General features: G+C 40.5%; 1 protein-coding gene across 4 annotated transcripts in view; it reads right to left on the bottom strand.

The window, feature by feature from the left end:
- The window catches only part of LOC146361189 (plakophilin-4-like), a 90,836-nt gene that overhangs the window by 53,890 nt on the left and 15,820 nt on the right, over positions 1 to 21,126 (bottom strand). For 3 of the 4 annotated variants that reach the window (XM_084921035.1, XM_084921034.1, XM_084921036.1), the window contains exons 3-6: positions 5,931 to 6,043; positions 4,313 to 4,347; positions 3,627 to 3,743; positions 1,279 to 1,433 (exon numbers count right to left, since the gene is read on the bottom strand). In XM_084921035.1, the coding sequence (XP_084777161.1) occupies positions 1,279 to 1,433; positions 3,627 to 3,743; positions 4,313 to 4,347; positions 5,931 to 6,043 (420 nt within the window). The remainder of the gene's footprint in view (positions 1 to 1,278; positions 1,434 to 3,626; positions 3,744 to 4,312; positions 4,348 to 5,930; positions 6,044 to 21,126) is intronic. The other variant, XM_084921037.1, reaches the window with a different exon arrangement.

Here is a 21,126-nt window from a genome sequence, read left to right as displayed (position 1 = left end):
TTTGTTAGAGTAAAGAGCCTCTAATCAATCAAGTTCACTTCAGTTTGATTTATATAGGGCCAAATCATCATCTTATCATCTCATTAATCAAGTCATCTTAAGGCACTTTACAATAATACGGAAACAACCCAAACAATGAGACGACTCCCTATGAGTAAGCACTTGGTGGGAAGGAAAAACTCCCCTTTAACAGGAAGAAACAAATTTGCTGTGACTCGTTGGGGGTGAGGGGAGAGAGACAAAATACACACTGTAGAAGAAAGCCAGAGATTAATAATAACTCATGATTAAATGCATTAAGATGAATTTAACCATGAGTTAATATTATTCTTAAAATAATTAAGCATAATAAATACCTTACATATAGGGACTTTTTGAAACATTAATAGAGACAGGATCTAATTACAAAAACAGGCAGTCACAGTCGTGCTCTATTTTCAAACGTTCCCGAACTACAACAGCAGCGTCGGCACAAAGGTCACTGTGCCCCCTCAGCTGAGTTCTCCTGATATCACTCAACTCCAAGTTACTTTAATTCATAACATTTGGTAAGAAAAAACGTGAACACCTACATTGCTGATAAGCTACTGCAAGCTCACTTTAATTATTTGGTTAACAACAGTTTAGCGCTTGTCCATTAACTAGCATGACTGAGGAGGACACTTCTGTATTTCATGTCAGCTAGAAGGAGGTCATTCATCAGCTTTGCAGCTAGTTTTGAGGCATGAGCCCAATGGAAAACTGGAAAACAAATGAAAATGTGTTGAGGACATTGTGAGCTCAACACATTGTTGTAGTTTGTGCTGAGTTCATTGGTACGCTACTGCACCGAGAGAAAATGTCTCTCCTGCTTTGCATCTGCGATCTAACATAGATATTTTTGCACTTTTATAACTGTGGCTACATTTCTCTATGAGTGTAAAAATCATAGCTGTGACTATGCATACCGATTCATGGTTGTGGTTGAAAGTAGCTTGTTAATTAAATGTGTCACATAGCCTGTAAAGGTGGCACATACATTTTGTAATCATACAGGACTGACTCTGGTAGTACCCTTTATGAACTGGCAAAGCACTAACATTTATGTTCTCCACAATAAGGGATGGATCTAAAATATTGGTTTAAGACATTTTTACACATTTGTATTTGTGGTTTTCACCTTTGTGCTCTTAATCTTACTAAATGTGGCTGAAAAGCTAAGTGGACACAGAGCTTACCCTGAGCTTTTCTTTCTAAGGTTAGTGACTTGTGATGTAACCCTTTGGAGATCAGGCCTACCTGCCCAGAAGCTTGACCCTCTGCTCTTGGGCTTCTGGATATTGATGCTCGGGGCTCCGAACGCACTACGTTCTGGTTGCTGTAGTAACTGACGCTGCTGTCCTGGTAGCCGCTGTCAGAATACGAGGTCATCTGGACCGAGTGACCTCCTGAGCCTGGAAGGAAAGCACAATAAGAGGCCTCAGTGCTTCTTGTGACACATTAAAGCAGAACGTGGTGTGATCAAACCACAGCCACCCCGACATCAGTCACTGCGGTTTACTGATTTGCATATTATCTCACTCGGCTTTCAACTTGTTAAAAAGATATTATGCGTATAAATACATACACACGGACATCTGCATTAAGCCGTTCCTGGAACAATCTGCTGGCCTACTTTCTCCTGTAGCACCAGGAGGAGGAAGCGTGGGTGATATTTTTACACTTCCAGTGCACTCCAGCTGTATGCAATATAAATAAGACCAAAGGCAAGTTTGTTTTAAACATTACAAATCGCTACTCAGATGTTACATATTTACTAATGGTACCGATAATAAATGTGGACGGAGAAGGAGGCCGAGTCTTTTTCTGCGTCATGCTTTAAAAACATGAATAAAACCAGCAAGTGTTCTGCACATATAAGAATTCACAGCTGCACCCACTGCTTCGCTTTGCTGGCCGTCCAACTTTTTTGTGGTTTAACACAAGCTTCTGAGGTAGCTTGATGGACCAAAGTGTCAAACACTCCAGTGAAGATGCCTAATGTCCAACCGCTGTTGGACATTAGGCGCACACACACACACACACACACACCCGCCCTCTCACATCATCTATAATTGACTGAGACAGGACTCTCTTCCAGACACTCTAAACCAAGGCACAATGTACATTCCAAATTCCTTTAATTTCAAATATGTTTATATTGTCTATTCTGTAAAATAGTCAGATGTCTATTCATATTAATGTACAGAATTCACCTGCTTGCTGCTACTACTGCACATTCACCCAATGTATATACTATATATATATATATATATATATAGAAAATGTTCTTCCTCTACCCCCCCCCCCCCCAATTTTTGCACATGTCGAGGAGCGTGTCAGGCTACATTTCACTGTGTGTTATACTTGTATAACTATGCATGTGACAAATAAAGAACCTTGAACCTTGAACCTTGAACATTAGGCAGGCTGTGGCTGTAATGCAAAGCTCCCACGAGTGAATACGTGGGAAACATTTCCGCCAAACATGGCAGACTATAAAAAATAAAACTCAGACAGCAGAGCGGAGGCGGATATCAGGTTCTGGGTATTTTAGACTCATCTGAAACAGTGTGGAGCCTTTGGCATCTCTTAAATGTGACCAGATTGTCCAGTGTGGGTTCAGAATTGTGGACTTATATTCACTGGTTGGTAAAATGCTGCTGTGAAGCCTCGGGCTGAGCTTTGGCTCCCTCAGCATCTGGTGTTTAGACTTGATGAGAGAGGGGTGGATCTGACTGTGAAGCGGAAGGATGCTACATGCTTGTATGGTAGAGACATTTCTTAAAACTTAGTACTGTAAAAAAGCCTTGAGCCACCCCTCATTTCTTGTCATTTCTTCAAGTAGTCTTCAGGAATAGTTCTCCAGGCTTCTTGAAGGACATTCAAAGCTCTTCTTTGGATGTTTTGTTCTCTGTCCATATTATCCCACACTGCTTCAATAATGTTGAGGTCCAGGCTCTGGGAGGCCAATCCATGACTGATAGTGTTGCATTTTGTGTTACTGCATTGGCAGTGTGTTTGGGCTCATCAACATCCAAAAATAAAGATGGTACCCATCAGATCCTTTTCAGATGATATTGCATGCTGGATGAAATCCCGTTGTTTTGCAGCCACAGGAAAGCGTATCCCGCAGTGACAGAGCAGACCATGAACTCCTTTGTATACCAAAGTATTCTAGAGGCCATCTGTCCAACAGCTAAAGCTCGGCTTAAACTGGGTCATGCAACAGCACAATGACCCCAAGCATATCAGCAAATCTACAACAGAATGATTGAAAGAGAAAAGAACGAAGGTGTTGCGATGACCGAATTTGGACAAAAATTCCTCCACAAGAATATGAGAGATATATTCAAGTTACTGCTGCTTAAGGCGGTTCGATAAGCTATTGAATCAAGGGATGATGTTGTTAATATAAATCATTTTAGGACCAGAAGATTTTGCTTTGTCCCAGTATGTAAGATTACAAGAGGGTGTACTTATTTTGCTGCATGGCTGCAGACTAAACTAAAAATGCTGGTGTTTTCCAGAATCTGCACTCAACATCATGAACTTTAGTCCCTTCCTAAAGCATCGTTTAAACCGTGTGCTGAGTATATTTAACAGACCCTCACTGCCATGTAGGGATGCTCGGTCCGGCTCCGGCAGGAAGAGTCCCTCCTCTGCTTCCAGGTGACGACCAGGACATCCAGACCCCTCTGTTGCTCCGCCCTGAGACTCTCCGCCTGTTGTACGATTAAAAACATGCAAAGACTGTAGCATTAATGCACGTACTTCACACACATAGATTCACACGCATTGAGAAACACAGGTGTGGCAAATCAACAGCATCATCTCTGCATCAGTTCTTTTTATACCACGTCTTTTATTTCAGGGGAAAGATGACAGTGAAGAATGGGATGGAAATCTGAGGAAAGGGATCTGTGACAGAATAGTAAATGGATCCAATTCAAAGCTTTTATACATATAGTATATGTACTGGCAGAAACATTGCTTTGCTTCGCTTGACCGGCTGGTGCTGCATTCTGGCAATTTTCAGCCTTTTGGAGGCTATTATAGCTTTCTCATGTTAAAAAACAAAGTTCTTTCAGCGGCCTAATCATATACACTTCATCCTATCTGAAGCTACAGCATTTACCATTTAAAAGAAAGTACCGCAGGCATGGAATAAAACTCCACTGAGCATCACTGAAGCTTTTTGCCTTCATGTAGCCTTCATGCCAACACTTTATATTACCATTTTGTATCTTTTAGTTATTACATAATGTTAAAGGTTAAACAAAAGAAGTCATACCTGCGGATCTCCATGCAAACGACTTCTCGGATGAGCTTCGGCAGCAGAGCAGATGAGGAAATGGAGGAGGCGAGAGAGCAGAGAGAGAGAGGTAAATCAAATTAGAGTCACTGTCAAATAGTCTACGTCCGACCAGACCAGGAAGAAGAAGGAAGACGGTAGGGAAGATATAAGAAGATAAACTGGATAGGGAACTATCTCGTGAAAAAAAGCATCCAATACACAAGAACAATGAAGAAAGTAACGCTGTGTGAGTTCAAAGTGTAAAAAGTCACTTTTTACACAGACTGACTGAAGTCTGAGGAAACACCTGCAGTTGGAAACAAATCATTTATACTGAAATGAACACTGAAAACCCCCCATAAAAATACAACTACCTCTAAGAATATGACCAAAGTCAAAGCTCTGTTTAGGTCACTAGATATTGTAATGCTTATTGTCTTATGATTTGTGGACCAATGTTACAACTTGAAGCATCTTTTAAGGGTCAAAATTACAGACGTCATGCATAAAGTGTCAAGTTTTCTTTAATATTTCAGCAGTTTTGTGGATTTCAAGGTTTCTGTTTGTGCTCAGAGTGATGTATGCTGGCTGTGACACCACAAAGTGACTGTCAGCTGGCTGAGCATCACTCCTCATGAAGACAGATTTCACCATTATGTGGTTTGATGGAGCTTTCTGGAGCTGGGTGTGATTTACAGCCAGCTGTAATCCATATAACAACAACAACAACAAATATAGGTGCATTATTAGGGCTGTTTTGCTACAGATACAAAAATTAAATGAAAAAAAAAAAATACTTTCAAGGGGCCATAGTTCCTTGTAAGTATGCTAAATTAAAGTTGAGCAATAATTCTAGACTTACTGAAGTTCTTTCACACTGTTTCTTTGGACATTGGCTGCTTTTACACTCATTTTCAGTCCAGTCCTAATACCTGAGCCTTTTTTTTGTTTGTATATTGCACAAAATCACATCATTTGTTATGTTCTCTTTATTTGAATCTATGAAGAATGCCAAAGATAACAAAGTTGAGAGAAATAAAATAGAAACCAATAGATGCAAAAATAGGTGATTCACAAAAAGCTATTACCTGAAAACTTGCATATCTCAGCGTGCTCTGCAGTTTGTCCTTTAGGGAACTGGACAAGTGGAGGGCAAAAGAAGTGTTTCTTTTCTAACAAAAGATCGAGAAATGAGGGTGGCTCAGGACTTTTTCACAGTACTGCACTGTATATATTAATGCTAACATCCTTCTTCTTCTTACCCATTTATACATGCTTACACTGAAGAAACTAGGGTCCAACAAAAAAATATGTCCTTGCATGTCCTTGAGTAACATCCAAGGAAAAACTCAAGGATACACTGCACATAGATGTACCACGTTTGTCAGTTAATGTGTCTTTGGTAATAATTTTCTTGGCACACAAATACTAAAATAATTTGAATGAAAATGGTCAGATACAAGTAAGGGCTGAATAGGGTGAAAAAGCAGCCAATGTCGAAAGGAAAACTCAAACGATAAGAGGTGGTCATGTGTATTTTTGTCATGAGATACTGTGTGTTTTTAATTGCAAAAATCTTCCAAATACTTGATGTGATCACTTTAGTCAAATCTACCTGCTACTGTCTCCTTCTGGTGACTCGGCTCCCAGCATGCACCTCTCCAGCTGGCTAGCCACGATCTGCCGCTCCTCCTCCAGCTCCCGAGTCAGCCGCTCGAACTGGAGCTCCTGGGGCAAGACATTAACAGCAGTGATTATAACCCAACATCCACCATGACGCGGTGATTTAAGCCTCTTCTTTAAGACCTATTTGGTGCCAGTTAGAATTAAGTGTAAAACCCATTTTGTATTCAGCCTGCGTGGCTTGACTGATTTCTCACCGTCTGTGAGCTCGCTGAGAGGCTGTTAAAGGGGGGATTCAAGATTTTAAACACTAAGAGTGTGTCCGGCACCTTTTAACAGCATTTGGTTCAGATAATGTAATTACACACATTTTTGAAACTTTTGGTACAAAGCACAGAGGTTTAAGCACAGAATGATAAAATGTAGATTTCATGGTAAAAATTCACCACAGAGGGTGAAACCAGATGTTTCCTTTTTCTTTTATCATGAGTATTCTGGGCACAGCCTTTAATTCCACATTACTAATAGATACAGTGACACAGCACTATATCTGTAAATCTGGGGGGTTTAAGCCCTTAGAGTGAATTGCTCAAGGTGGTGGCTGACCTTTCTTATTGTTCATTCCACTTATTGTTGTGATAAAGAGAATAGTGTGTGAAATCTATTGAGCTGTAAATGCAGTTTACTTTCAAAGAAGATGAAGAAAACCAGAAATTATTCACAATTTAGTAGCTGGAAACAAACTTTGTGGCATTTAAACTTTAAAAATTAGCCTGCAAGCATTTTGCAAAGTCCTCACTGACATAATATACATAATATTGTAAAGGATTTTGAAAGAATTTCACAGGTGCGCGCAATTGAGAGTGTTTGATTGCCAAATTTAAATCAGTTCACCCGAGTCTGAGCAAACATTCGTGTCGTATTTTAAGCCAAAGTCGTGGAGGCCTGGAGACAAGTTGTCAACTCCCCGCCTCTACAAAAAAAAAATAGATTTTCACTCCCAGTAAACGTAAAGCAATAATTTTGAGTAAACTGCAACTGAAATATGTAAAAATTTAAAGGTTAATTCATTCAAATACTTATGCTTGGCATAAACTGGATGCAAACCCATCAGGTGGATTTCATTTGACCAGATTTCATTACATTTAACATTTTATACCGTTTCATGGAAAGTTAATTAAGTGATTTAAAGTCAACATTCTTGGCAGAAACTGTTTTTTTGATTGTGGCAAACACTGTTTGCAAAGGAAAACTGTGTATTTCCCAACAGGTTGGAGAGTGGTTGCTGGAGGTGGGGGTCCCGAGCCAGTCTACTCCTAGTGTCCTAATGTGCTCCTAAAATCTTTGCCAAATCAAACACTGGGATTATCAAGAACAGGGGTGATTTGTGAGAGATGTAAAGAAACAAACGTGAAAGGGAAAGTTTACAAGATGCTAGTGAGAGCTGGTATGTTTTATGGTTTGTAGACAGTGGAAGTGACCAGAACTGACAGGATTAGAAATGACTTAATCAGAGGTCGAGCTGAGGTCGAGCAGTCTGGAGACAAAGTTAGAGGGACAAGGCTGAGATACTTTGCATGTGTGCAGAGGAGGGATAGTGGATATATTGGATAAAGGATGTTGAAGACAGAGCTGCCAGGCAGGAGGAAAAGAGGAGAGTGATGGATGTGAAGAAGACATGCAGAGGGTTGGTGTGACAGAGGAGGATGGTAGGGACAGGGGGAGATGGAGGCAGATGATTTGCTGTGCAGACTCCTAAAAGGAGCGAGAAGAAGAAAAAGAAGAAATCTGCACTGTAAACCTAATGGTTAAACATGCTGTTGCATAACGAATTTCGGTGTTTTGCACCTTTAATATTCGTTATGATGTACAACAAAAGTACGAATGACAGTCACTGTTACAAAACTACAACAATTGAAAGTATTTAGTAAAGTGTAATGTGTATAAAATACCTTAGAAGGAAGCACAGAAAGCAACTTATGTTTTTTCTTTTACTGCTTTGAGCTTCACAAAATGAGTGTCATTTAATTCAATTATATTTCACAGAAGACAGACATTTCTACAGCTAATATCTACCAAACTAGGCAAATCTCATCAAAACAGTCTAGATAGTTAAACATCATTAAAATATGAAAACTGGATTTTCCAGCCTCGCTCCTCAGGCTGCACCACCTGCTAAACAGGGGATGAATAATCATGTGTATTGTAGGTTAATGGGGCTCACATGCGGCCACATGTCCTCTAGTTTCCCCCAATAACCCATCCAGTTTGTGACTATGGAGCAGTAAAATAACTCTTTTAACTAAAATTAGGGATTTGCATGATTGCAAAATGAAATTAAACACAGAAAACTGATGTTGAGTTCAAAATGTCCACAAGATTTTGTCAGCAGATCGTGTTTTGGAGAATTTTGACTACTGAAACACCAAAGCATTTAAATATACCCTGTTCACTGCCATCCCCAATAGATGGTTGGGTTCCAATACCTTGCTCAAGTTTATGAAATTGGAGCAGATGTTTGTGGACTTTGACTGAATAGCAGGTATTGTTGGCACTAGCTCATTTGTATTCTGTAAAATAATACAGAAGCTTCCCAGTTGCTCCATAAATCATCCAGGAACCACAGCTGGTGTCATCACGGAGGTCCACTGGAGAATTAGCTGTCTGCAAATAATGTCTAAATATAAAACTGGCCTGCTGGAAAAACAGACCTTCACAGGGAAACGTCACTGTGATTCATCCATCCATCCATCCATTCGCTTCCGCTTATCCTTTTTCAGGGTCGCGGGGGGCGCTGGAACCTATCCCAGCTGTCATAGGGCGAAAGGTGGGGTACACCCTGGACAGGTCGCCAGTCTGTCGCAGGGCTAACACACAGAGACAGACAACCATTCGCACTCACATTCACTCGCACATTCACACCTAGTGGCAACTTTGGATTATCCAGTTAACCTATCCCCACAAGCTGCATGTCTTTGGACGGTGGGAGGAAGCCGGAGTACCCGGAGGGAACCCACGCAAACATGGGGAGAACATGCAAACTCCACACAGAAAGACCCCGGCCTGAGGTTGGAATTGAACTCAATTGCGGCAACAGTGCTAACAACCGTGCCACCGTGCTGCCCCTGTGATTCAGCACTTCACTAATCCAATAAATTTTCAGAGGCACCAAAAGAGCTGATAGCTGCAGGTCATTATGACACCTGTGGTTTGGGTAAAAAAAACCTCACTGTATCTCATTCAAATGCTTTACTCAGGTAAAAGGACCTCAGCATGCCTGTAAGTAAAGTAAAAGTACTCATTATCTTCTGGATAAATCAAATTTTATTGAAGTTTTAACAAGTTTCGTTACAGTGGCATGTTTTTTTTCTAAGGCTACGTTCACACTGCAGGTCTTAATGCTCAATTCCGATTTTTTGATCAAATCCGATTTTTTTGTCTGCTTGTTCACACTACAAATAAAATCCGACAGCAAACGCGCTCTAGTGTGAACGCTCAAAGCGGCCCGCATGCGTAAAACAAGACGTCACACACAACGTGCTCTGTATAGACCCAGAGCAAACAGTATTGTTTGACTGATGGCCCCTAATAGAAAGACTTCGGACTTGACGTTTCCCAATTTTTGCTTTAAGTTATTTTGTTATCTACATAATACTGTAGATAACCTAATAATGATCCTTATTGCTGTTTTAGAGGAGCGGTGCTTCAAAGGATAGTTGCAGATTTCTGTCAGAATCTGCAGATTATACAGTACAAATAAAATGTTCACGTTTCTCCAACGTTGTCTTCCCAACAGTTTCACTGACATCTAGAAGGGGTGGCCAGGAAGTGTTCACGATGTCTTCTCGGGCGCTGATAATTGCCGTCTGTCTTGTGTCAGTGACGTAAAAGACGGATTTAATGCAACATGACTGTTCAAACAGCAGTCGCTTTCTAAAACATCAGATATGTATCGGATTCAGTACCACATACGAAAGTGACCCAGGTCGGATTTGAAAATATCGGATTTGTGCTGTTCACACTGTCATACCATGATCGGATATGGGTCGCATAGGGTCAAAAAAATCGGATTTGATGCGCTTTCGCCTGCAGTGTGAACGTAGCCTAAGTGGATCAACAAAGAATAATGGATGACAGATGATAGTTCATATAGACCTTGGGTGATACTGAACTACGACAGACCTATGTGGTCTAATATATGTTGATATCACATATTAGACCACAGACCATGTCATACAATAAGAGCATAATATGAAATAGTATGAAATTGATGATATAGACAGAGCCTTGCATTTAAATTCCATCCACAGCAATGACACAAGCCCAGACATGTTTGAGGGGGTGTGTCTGATGACTTGTGCTGTGCAATAGTACAAAGTTGGCATCAATCCGATACCAAGTAAATACAGGGTCAGTATTGTCTGTACCAATAGAACAGTGTGTCATGATTTAATCATCAGCTTTAATTTCCTTTCAGCTTTCGTTTATTTAGAAACTGGACTTTTTGGAGACCTGGAAGGAAAATGTGCTTGTCCCTAAAGCACTTTGGGTCACTTTGTTTAAATGTGCTATAGAGTAGACTAAAATTAAAATAAAATAAAAATAAAACAGAAAACAGTTCTGACATTTTTCATAGTGCAAGTTTGAGGTATATTTTTCATTTCTAAAAGCATATATATACACTACCAGTCAAAAGTATGGACACACCTTCTCATTTATTGGTTTTTCTTTATTTTCATGACTATTTACGTTGTAGATTCTCACTGAAGGCATCGAAACTTTGTTTACTACGTATTTCCATATGTGTTCATTCATAGTTTTGATGCCTTCAGTGAGAATCTACAATGTAAATAGTCATGAAAATAAAGAAAATCCAATAAATGAGAAGGTGTGTCCAAACTTTTGACCTGTAGTGTATATACTTAACACAATTAAGTGGGCTACATACTGAACTTAGAGGACAGAAACAAACATCGACCCAAAATATCGACCCTATGATCGATATGCTGATATTGGTATATGATACCAATATCAGCACTGGTATCGATCCCATCAATGTTTGGATCAATCTGCCCACCTGTGTAGTACCTAAAATAAGAACTACTTTAACAATCTCCAACAAAACACAATGCTTTACAACATATGCAAGAAAACTATTCTTGCTAAAGGTGGAAACAACAAATGTGTTTTACCACTTGACTCCAAAACAATTGTTGATCCAAAATCTAACAAATGACTCCACCGACCATTGCTGGAGCACTCATTAGCTGTCCTCCATATGACAGGAAGAGCAAACAGTGGATAGAAAACACTCATTTGATTACATGGTGGAAATCAAGGCTTTAAACAGCTGGTTAAAATGCTCAACCAAAGATACAACACCAAGGTAGAAAACACTTTTTTACTTGTATTATGTGACAGCATTGTGCAGCTCCTGAAGAGTTAGAGGGTTTAGTTACTTTAGTTATTGTTAAAGTGAAGTGTAATTCAGGCTGTTGAAGAATAAAGGTGGTCGTACCAAATACTGACTTTCAACCTGGTTAGAAACTCTGAATCCACATGGTTCAATAAATCACTGCACCCATTTCACATTTTTCTAGCAACTTAGGAGAAATGAGGGATGGCTCAAGAGTTTTGGACATTACTGTATCTACCCATCCTACCAGTACAGTATGGTGAAAGTCCTTCAAATCATAATCCCTCATAAAAAAACAACAAAAAAACAAAAGACCCTTAAATCCACACTGGCAGCTCTCCATCTGTTTACATCTCTTAATAAAAGCTTTTTTGTATTTGGGTCAGCGATGACCATGTGATGCACGGAGCCTTAACAGTCTCTTTAGTCAGATGGTGTACAGTGATTTAGCTAATGGTCTCCTCATGCTGGTTCTTTTCTTCGGTCTCGTCTGCTGTGGACTGAAAAAGTCTGTGTGTTTATCACAGCTGACTGCAGAAACAAAGCTGGCTGGATTTCAGAGTTAGCATGCTTGCTTCTGTAATCTAAGTAAACTCACAGAAATGAAATCTGTTAAAAGGCATTAATTCAGACAACTTAAAAAACATTCCAGGCGATTTTAGACAGGGGAGTGTTTCGCTTGGGGAACATAAAAATTCAGTAATTCCCACAAGGAAATCGGCTACATGGCTAATTCTGCAGCAGTAATAAGTGTTGGTTTTTCTGCTGTATTCCCTTCCAAGCTAATTGAGTAGATGTTTGTAGGCTTGTGGGGCTAATGCAGCTCAGAGCTTGCTGCTACAAACTATTACAAAATGTTAATAATAATGATAAATCATGCAAACATGAAAAATGGTCTTTTGGTTTAAATCCAGCCACGCAGAGCTTATTTCAATACATTTGTTTTTAAAGAACTGTCATGTCAGTACAAGAGGTTTATCACAAGTTGGTATGATGGTGCTCCAAGGTGAGTCATGCAGGAAATTTGAATGAAAAATAAAAAATAAAAGCGGGTGAGAAACTAAAAATATCCTACAAAGCTCACACAATAACGGTAAAACAATGCAATACAATCAAACAAAAGTAAATGCAAATTAGTGATTTGCAAAAGTCGAGAAAAACCTACAGAGGTTTATAAAGAAAAGTAACACGTTTCAGATTAAGAGGAAGGTAATGACAACAGCAAAAGAGAAGCTCAAATATAATAGACTTGTGTCATTCAGACACGGTGCCTTAAGGGGACCTGCTGTGCTCATTTCCAGCTCTACAGCACGCTGTACGTCTATGGGTTCTGCCCCTGACTGAAGCAAGTCTTTTTTACCTCCTGTCTCTTTAAGGCACCAGCACACACCCAGCAAACTGTAAATGGTACATGAGGACTGACATGATACTGGCAGCAACAAAGATTTCAGCAGGACAGCTTAGCTCAGTAAATATTGGGCTCATAAGCTGCTTATTACATCACATAATGGAGGATTTAATCATACACTCATAATATCCTTTAAACAGTATCTATATAGTTCTCTCTCCTGTATATAGGAACAGGAGAGGGAAATATGATAAAGGTCAACTGAAATGCAAAATACTGCCACCAGTATCTATCTATCTATCTATCTATCTATCTATCTATCTATCTATCTATCTATCTATCTCACTCTTTAAACTCTTGCCATGTTTAAAATGGATCGACTCTGTTAATTTTGCTCTTTTCCAGGCCCAGTCATCCGTTTTCTTCTACTGGTCAAGGGGGCAGCAGTCTAAACAGAGATGCCCAGACCTCCCTCTCCACGTCCACCTCCTCCAGCTCAGCTGGAAGGACATGTAGGCATTCCCACACCAGTTGACAGATTTAATCTCTCCAGCATGTCCTGTCTCTGCCCTGGGACATTCTTCCTGTAGGACTTGACTATAATACCTAGTCTAGGAGGCACCCAAGAGGCTTCCTAGTCAGATGCCCAAGTCACCTTGACTGGCTCCTTTCAATGTGGAGGAGTAACAGCTCAGCTCCGAGTCCCTGCTGAATGACTGAACTTCTCAGCCTATTTAAGGGTGAATCTAGCCACTGCTTGGAGGAACCTTATTTCCACTTGTGTCTGCGATCTCATTTTTTCAGTCACTACACAGAGCTTATGACCATAGGTGAGTGCAGAGGCGTAGACTGACAAGTAAGTTGACAGCTTCGTTTTTACACTCAGCTCTCTCTTCAGAACAAAAAACACAGGTACAGCGTCAACATCACTGCAGATGCCCCAATCTATCTGTCAGTCTCCCAACTGACTATTTGGGCAGGAATTTGTCATTGACCCAGAGTGCACGCTCCACCCTTTTCAAGCTGAGAAACATGGGCTTGGACTTGGAGGTGCTGATTTTCATTCTTGCCACTTCATACTCAGCTGAAGAACACCTCAGTGTGAGCTACAGGCCACCGCCTGATGAAGCCAAAGGAACCACATAAAAATGCCGAAATTCTTAATTCACTGATTCTTAATCAGTGACAAAGGGCAGCCTAGGTGTAGCTCAACACCCACCGGGAATAAGTCTCACTTACTGCCGATGTAGTAAGTGTGTATACACACACACACACACACACAATTAGGATGTAATATATACACAATTGGGACCTGTTACTGTTCTGGCTGTTGACAGTATTTTCTGATTTATGAAGAAATAAAAATAGATGTCCAAAATCCCCTTAAAAACATTATGACAGAATCAAATCTGAAATCTGAGCCTTTCTTTATCCAAAGTTCAAAGTTACATTTATTGAAAAGTAAGCAGGTTGCCACATAGTTGGATAGATGACACCTCGCATGTGTTCAACTGGGAAAGTTGAAGGGTGATATCTGTAATGGGAAGTCATCGGAGCCGTGAACTCTGACAGCTCTGGGATTTTGGCTCTATCATGCGTAACTGGCTCGCTGCTGATAGAAAAACAATAAATATGTTTCCTTAGTGTTGATGAAATTCCATAAGATTGGAAGTTCAGAACTGGATGACCATCTCTGCTATAACAGTCATGGGTGATGTCATGGTAGCTGTGTCTGTGTTTTATAGGGTGTAATATGTACTAGAGATGGCACGATACCACTTTTTTATGTCCGATACCGATATCATAAATTTGGATATCTGCTGATACCGATATGAATCCGATATAGTGTATTTTTTTAATCAATAAAACGTTTTTTTAATATCTTGCTGCATTTTATATAAGTTTATACTCAAGTTTAAATAAATAACAACACTAAAGCTATTCTGTTATACCTGTATGTAAAAAATACACTGCGCCCAAAATATTTCATAGTTCAGCAAAACCAATCAATCTAATAAACTTAAACCTACTCCATCCTCCCTATTCTGGTATTTTAAAGAGTACTTAGCAGAAATATTAAGCAACCTAACTAATAGCGTTGCAAACTCCCAGCAAAAAAAAAATAGGGAGCCACCCCCCACCCTCCACCTCATGATGCTTAACCGATGTAATCAAATTTAATTTGATGCAGGGGGAAAAAATGCACAGAAATAAATTATTTTTCAAGAATAATTAAATAGATTCAACATCTTTCTTCAACAGAATTGCAGACTGCACAGATGGTATCTTCCCAAAGGAAAAAGTAGTATAGCTTACTAGGGTATATTAGACTTAACAGTTACTATATACAGTAATGGACTACTATATATTTTACATCAGATTAAAACTTTGGGTGTAAGATTCAGATAATTATTTATTAAAAGCTAGACATTTTGAATGAGAATAAGAAAGAAAAGTATGTCTTTGTGCCCCCTTTTCCCTGTTCATGCCCTATCGGCCCCCCTGGCTAAACTTTGCTAGATCCGCCCCTGCACAGTTACCAGCCGTCAGCTGCATAGAAAAAGATCCTGGTCTAGAAAGTAATATTAAATAAATTCTAACAACAGCTTATCAAGCTTAATAGTGCTGCTGTTTTTCAGCCGCTGGTTTCCTCTTTCTGGTGAGAAGTGGGCCAAAAACAAAGAAGAGAGACGGACTCACGACAGAAAAGCCGATCAGCTGATCATTAAGCAGTTTCACGATTGAAGTAGCAGCAGGAGAGGGAGGGAGAGAGAAGAGGCAGTCGCTCCATATATCGGTTGTTAAGCTTAACGCTAAAATGCTTTACAAACATTCAGAGATGAACTTACACACTTGCTTTACTTCTCTCTGGGATAACTTTCTCGGAGATGAAATGCTGGTTTGGTAGCGAAGCTACAAATACACACAGCCGCTCTATCACGTGACCACACGGCTCCGACGTGCTACGGTTATGAGCCGAGTTACGCCGTGTAGCAAGTTTTGTGAGGTGCTTTTTTTGATATTTAATGGATCGATTACATTTTTTATTTCTCACCGATATCCGATCCAGTAATTTGGGTCAGTATCGGACCGATACCGATACGTAATATCGGATCGGTCCATCTCTAATATGTACAGCATGCTCATCTATTTTTATTTGATAACTAGTTGATATTTCACTATAAATGTGTCCATATTTCATACAAAATATGTATTTCTGCTGAACCATTATATCAGTACAAGAGCAAATCTAAATTCCATTATAGCAAATAGCAACATGATCCGTACAATCAAGATCAAGGAGATGATTATTGATTGCAGGAGAAAGAAAACAGATATTCTGACACTTTTCATGAGTGGGGCATGTATGGAGAGTCTTGGTTTTCCTGTTCTGCAGTGTGGACCTAACAGACTTTGCTTTCTGATGATAGTCAGGGAGAACCACCTCACCCAAAAACTGATAGCATCTTTCTAATATTACTCCACAGAGTGTATATTGAATGCTGTGTGTTTGTATGCAGTTTTACAGCTGTACAGAAAGAAAAATGCATAGAGAGTCATCACCGCTGTCCTAAAGATCATCAAATGCCCTTTTCCCTCCCTGGAAGGTCATTAGAGTTTTCAGATTTACAGATTTCTTTGAAGTAATCTTTCCAAGTAATCCCAGGTAGAATGATTGTATATCTTTAAAAAACAAGAATTGGGTGCACAAGTTTGAATTTATGTTGCATTTTCTTTAATCCACACAAACATATTCGCACTTAAATCTTTTAATAAGTGATGCTGAAGCTTTTTAACTTGACAAGGCCAATTAACTCCTCTTTAGTAATGATGATTGACTGCAGCTTGCAGCACAAAAAGCATTTGTTTGACAGCACTCATTAGATTGACCAAGACTCAGAAAAATGAGAAAGTTCAAGGAACAGTGAAGATCTAAGAAGGAGAACTGTCCGAGGTCTGGAAGAAAGCCCAAACCGTCACCCACACATGACAGGAAGATAGATCAGTTGTTCCCAGGAACCACCAGAGCTCAAGTCTGAACTGGAAACTTCTGGAACACCAGTGTCACCGTCCACAGTGAAGATTAAGTCAGCAGAATTTTATTTATATACCACCAAATCACAATAACTGTTGCTTTATACTGTAAGGTAAAGACACTACAGCAATACAAAGAAATCCCCCCCAAATCAGATGACCCCCTATGAACAAACATGGGGCAGCAGTAGAAATGAAAAACTGTCTTTTAACCATGAAGTGAGTTTTCAATTGCCAGGGTGTCGACTAAGAAAGAAGCTTCCTCTCTAAAATCGACACCTTGGAGCTCAACTAAAGTTTGCGGCTGCAGTTTTATGGTCAAATGAGATAAAGATTGAGCTGTTGGGCCACAATGACAAGACGTATGTTTGAGGCTTTTAAACCTAAGAAGACTGTACCAGCTGTCAAGCATGGTGGTGGCAGCATCATGATCTGGAGCTGTTTTGCTGCCAGTGGTACCTCCAAATTCTTCAACCTTATTATTAACAGCTAGATAGTTGACACTTGGACACAGCTGGATGTTCCAACAGGATAATGATCCATAGACTGCTTTATGCATAAAGCTAACATTAAACTTCTGGTCTTCTAAAGTGCTGACTTCAACAGGTAGTGGTGATGTGTGTATATATGGATTGGATTAGAGAAAATCCAAAACACATTTAAACTTGTGCACCCAATTCTTTTTAAAACATTTTTAAAGTCAGTAAAGATGTAAGCAGTAAAACCATTCCACGGTGGAAAACGAAAAGTTCAGAGAAATGATTAAAAGCCCCAAATTACTGTGACATTCATGCCCAGGATGAGTGGATGTAAACTTCTAACTATAACTTCACGTGCAGTATGATGTGTGTTTTACTTTCCTTCTTACAATTTTTATAGACATATGCTTAATTATTTTGCAGATTTTTGCTCTGAGAAAACATAATTCAATTTCGATCTACATTTGACAACAGAGTTATAGTTACTGCTAATATTTTTATCTCTTAACATCCAACACTGCAACACATATTTGACAAAAGATAAGAAAACCTAATAAGTACTCTTAAAATATGCAGCATGTATTCAGAGCATCAGTGCTGACTGTCCTCCTCTGCTCCTGCATCTCCTTACATCACTCTGGAGCAGCACAGAGACAGGGCAGCAGCACACAGCCCTCCTTATCTCAGCCTCGCCACGTCACGGCACATCTCGAGGGGCAAACAGAGCTGCATCGGTGCCGTGCGCCCGTCACCTCGTGATGTCTGGAAGCACGCCTGGCCCTGCCAGGCCGATGCAAAGCCGTGCCAGGCAATGTCTCGTACCAGCTGGGGGCCACTGGACGATTCGCCACGGCTTATTGGGAGGCATCACTAAGTGTTTTTCTCTCTTTTCTGGAGTGACACCAACCGCAGACCTCTGTGTTTCACTCCTTCTCGCCATGTCTAATCATAGCCCGGCAGTTCAGTTTATCTGGACTGCATCTGTGATACCCGTGAAATGTTCGGCCTAGTTGTGCAGCTGTGACACGCTGCTGATTTTTGCTGAAACTCGCCATCTTAAAGAGTTTGTTAAAAAAGGCAGCTTGAAGATTTTCAGGCTCATTTGACCGCTCAGAGAAGACTTATTCTTGCTCTCACAAACGTCTGGCCATCATTTGGTCAGTGACGTAATGAGACATGTCAGATGTGGCAGTAAATTTTCATTATGAGACTTCTGTTTCTTTCTCGAGGCACAGAGAGAAATCATCAGAGGAGAAGCAGAGATACCAGCTGCTACACCCACAGTAGCCTCAATAAACCAGAATGCTATGCATCCACTTTTGTTTTTCCATGTCTCTCGCTCCCTCTCCACCCACACATACAACTCGTATATGGGTTTAAACATTTTCAGTCTTTCTGTGCGCCCAAACAGGCACCTTTGATCGAAAGCAACAAGTTGTGTGAGTCGTTCTGCGAGGGCTCTGACAAGTCACTAAGCAGATGAGACAGGTGCAGGCAGCTGAGGTTCAATAAGAGAGTAAATAACTCCTGGAAATGCAAAGAACAGCCCCGACTGATGAGATCTGAAACAGTAACCCAGCGTGAATGTTCCTCTGTGATTTCTGTGAGACATCAAGAGAAATCAGCGTCCTCTTCCGCCACACTGACTTTGCTGCAGACTGCTAACCTCAGGCGTCCGTGATCCCGAGTCAACAAGGCAGGCTGCCGCAGCGAGCCATCGTGAGCTCTCCCTTTTCTAAAGCATGACAGCAAGCATGCATTCAAATCCAGGCAGATATCTAACACAAACAGCAAACAGCACTGTGGCTCGAATATCATTGGGATCATCTGAAACATCGGAGCAGGGAGGCGGTGGACGTTGACATAACTGGATTGACGGAGCTGGTTAAACCCTGCAGGTCACGTGAAGCAGGGAAAACGGTCACGGTGGCGGCTGCCGTCAATCATGCACGCCCAGATGATCTGCGCTGTAAATTTACTTTGACGTCAAAGAGTGGTCTTTTGGCTCTGAAACCAACCCGAGTGTGCAGAGCGCTGATGTGGCCCAGTTGTTGTTATTTTATTGGGCTTTTTTTTTCTCCTCCTCTATATATCCTGAGATGACATTTGCTGAGCATGTTCTTTTTCATCACGCCATGCTGCAGGCTCATTCAGTGGGACCCTGCGTTTACACCTGGGAGCTGCCCCGCACAGTCTGCTACTGTCGGCTAAGGCGGCAGTTCTCACGCTGGGCGGGGTGGGGGATGACGAGGGGAAAAAACATACCGTGAAACTAGGCTGCATAAAGATGATTAAAGCAGGGGAACATATATAAGAGTTTGCCGGAGCTGGAATCCTTTTTTAGATGCCATTTCCTCTTGAAGTAAACTCTCCGATGGGGGTTGTTACACCAGCAGAAAAGCTGAAATTAAGAGAATCTCTGTATATTTCTAAACAGTGATAGATATGCTTGTTTTGCGTTCAGTAACAGGATGAAACTGACTCACTGTTTACTGACCTGCTTGACCGTGCTAAAACCACTGAGAGTCCAGCATCACAGGTTCACACTGTGAAGAGTTTGAGGTTTGAATATTTTATTTTCACAAGAGCTTTGCAGCTTTCATATGTATGTGTGAATTCATCAAGCCTAGAGCTCCACTGATGCTGGATATTTTGGTAGAGAATAAAACATTCTGGTATTGATATAGTAGCCCATAGCTTACACCAGGAGGAGTTTGAATATTTTACAGTGTTTTCACTGAGCTGTGTAGTTTGAAAGAGTTAACCTACACCTTTTACAGGCGACGCAGATAATGATGAAAAGATTCAGACAGGTACACCCCACGATTCAGTAGCTTGTAGAAGCATCTTTAGCAGTAATAACTTTAAGCATTTTCTGTAGGACTGTCATCTCTCACATCACTGTAGAGGAATTCTGGCCCACTCTTCTTAGGATCATTGCTTCATTTCATTGGGGTTCATGCACAGCTCTCTTAAGGTCCCACCTCAGCATTTCAATCAGCTAGAGGTCTGGCTGTTGACTGGACCACTGCAAAACCTTGATTCTTTTCTTTTTCAGTCATTCTGTTGGAGATTTGCTGCTGTGCTTGGTATCATATTCCTGATGCATTATTTAATTTCAGCTAAGCCTTATCTATTCAACAGATGTCCTCACATCTGTCTTTTGAATGCTTTGGTGTACAGAGGAGTTTATAGTCGACTCAGTGACTGAAAGTTTGTCCATGTCCTGTGACTGCAAAACAAGCCCAAATCATCATGCCTCCACCACTGTGCTACTGTTGGTATGACGCGTTTGTGCTGATGTGCTGTGTTTGGTTTTATGCATTATAGCATAGTACCTGCACTGTGGTCTCATCTGTATAAAGGCACAAGTCTTGTGGTTTGTTCAGATGTAACTATTGCGTGTTCTGTTTAGAGTGAAGAGACTTTCTTCTGGCAAACCTTCTAAACAAGTCATACTTGTTCAGTCTTTTTCTAATTGAGCTGTCATTATCTTTACCTTAGGCTCTTGGGTTTTTTGACCTTCTGACCTTAACCTCCTAGGACCTGGCGTCCACATATGTGGACATCACATTTTGGGTTATTTATTCTAAAATAATAAATTTTGCTCTACAAGGGCCTGATATCCACTTACAAGGACATTATACTGCTACTCTTCTATCGAAATTTTAAACATATATCCTCATATGTGGCTCTCATTTTTCTTAGAAAAAAAAATCAGGTAAAAAAAAAAAATCAGGTAATTCTTTGTTTTTACATTCATCGGGTCCCAATATGCCCAAATATCAACGAGAAATTAAAAATGCATGACGTGGAAGAGTTTGGGTCCTAGGAGGTTAAGGTTAAATTGCTGGGACATCCACTCCCGAGAAGACTGTAACATTGTGTTAACACACACCTGAATGCTCCA

This window comes from Perissodus microlepis, chromosome 23, assembly GCF_051167445.1.
Source record: "Perissodus microlepis isolate ML-2025 ecotype Zambia chromosome 23, ASM5116744v1, whole genome shotgun sequence".
NCBI classification, from domain to species: domain Eukaryota; kingdom Metazoa; phylum Chordata; class Actinopteri; order Cichliformes; family Cichlidae; genus Perissodus; species Perissodus microlepis.
The sequence above is the reverse complement of the archived record's forward strand: the minus strand, read 5'-3'. Positions and strand labels throughout refer to the sequence as shown.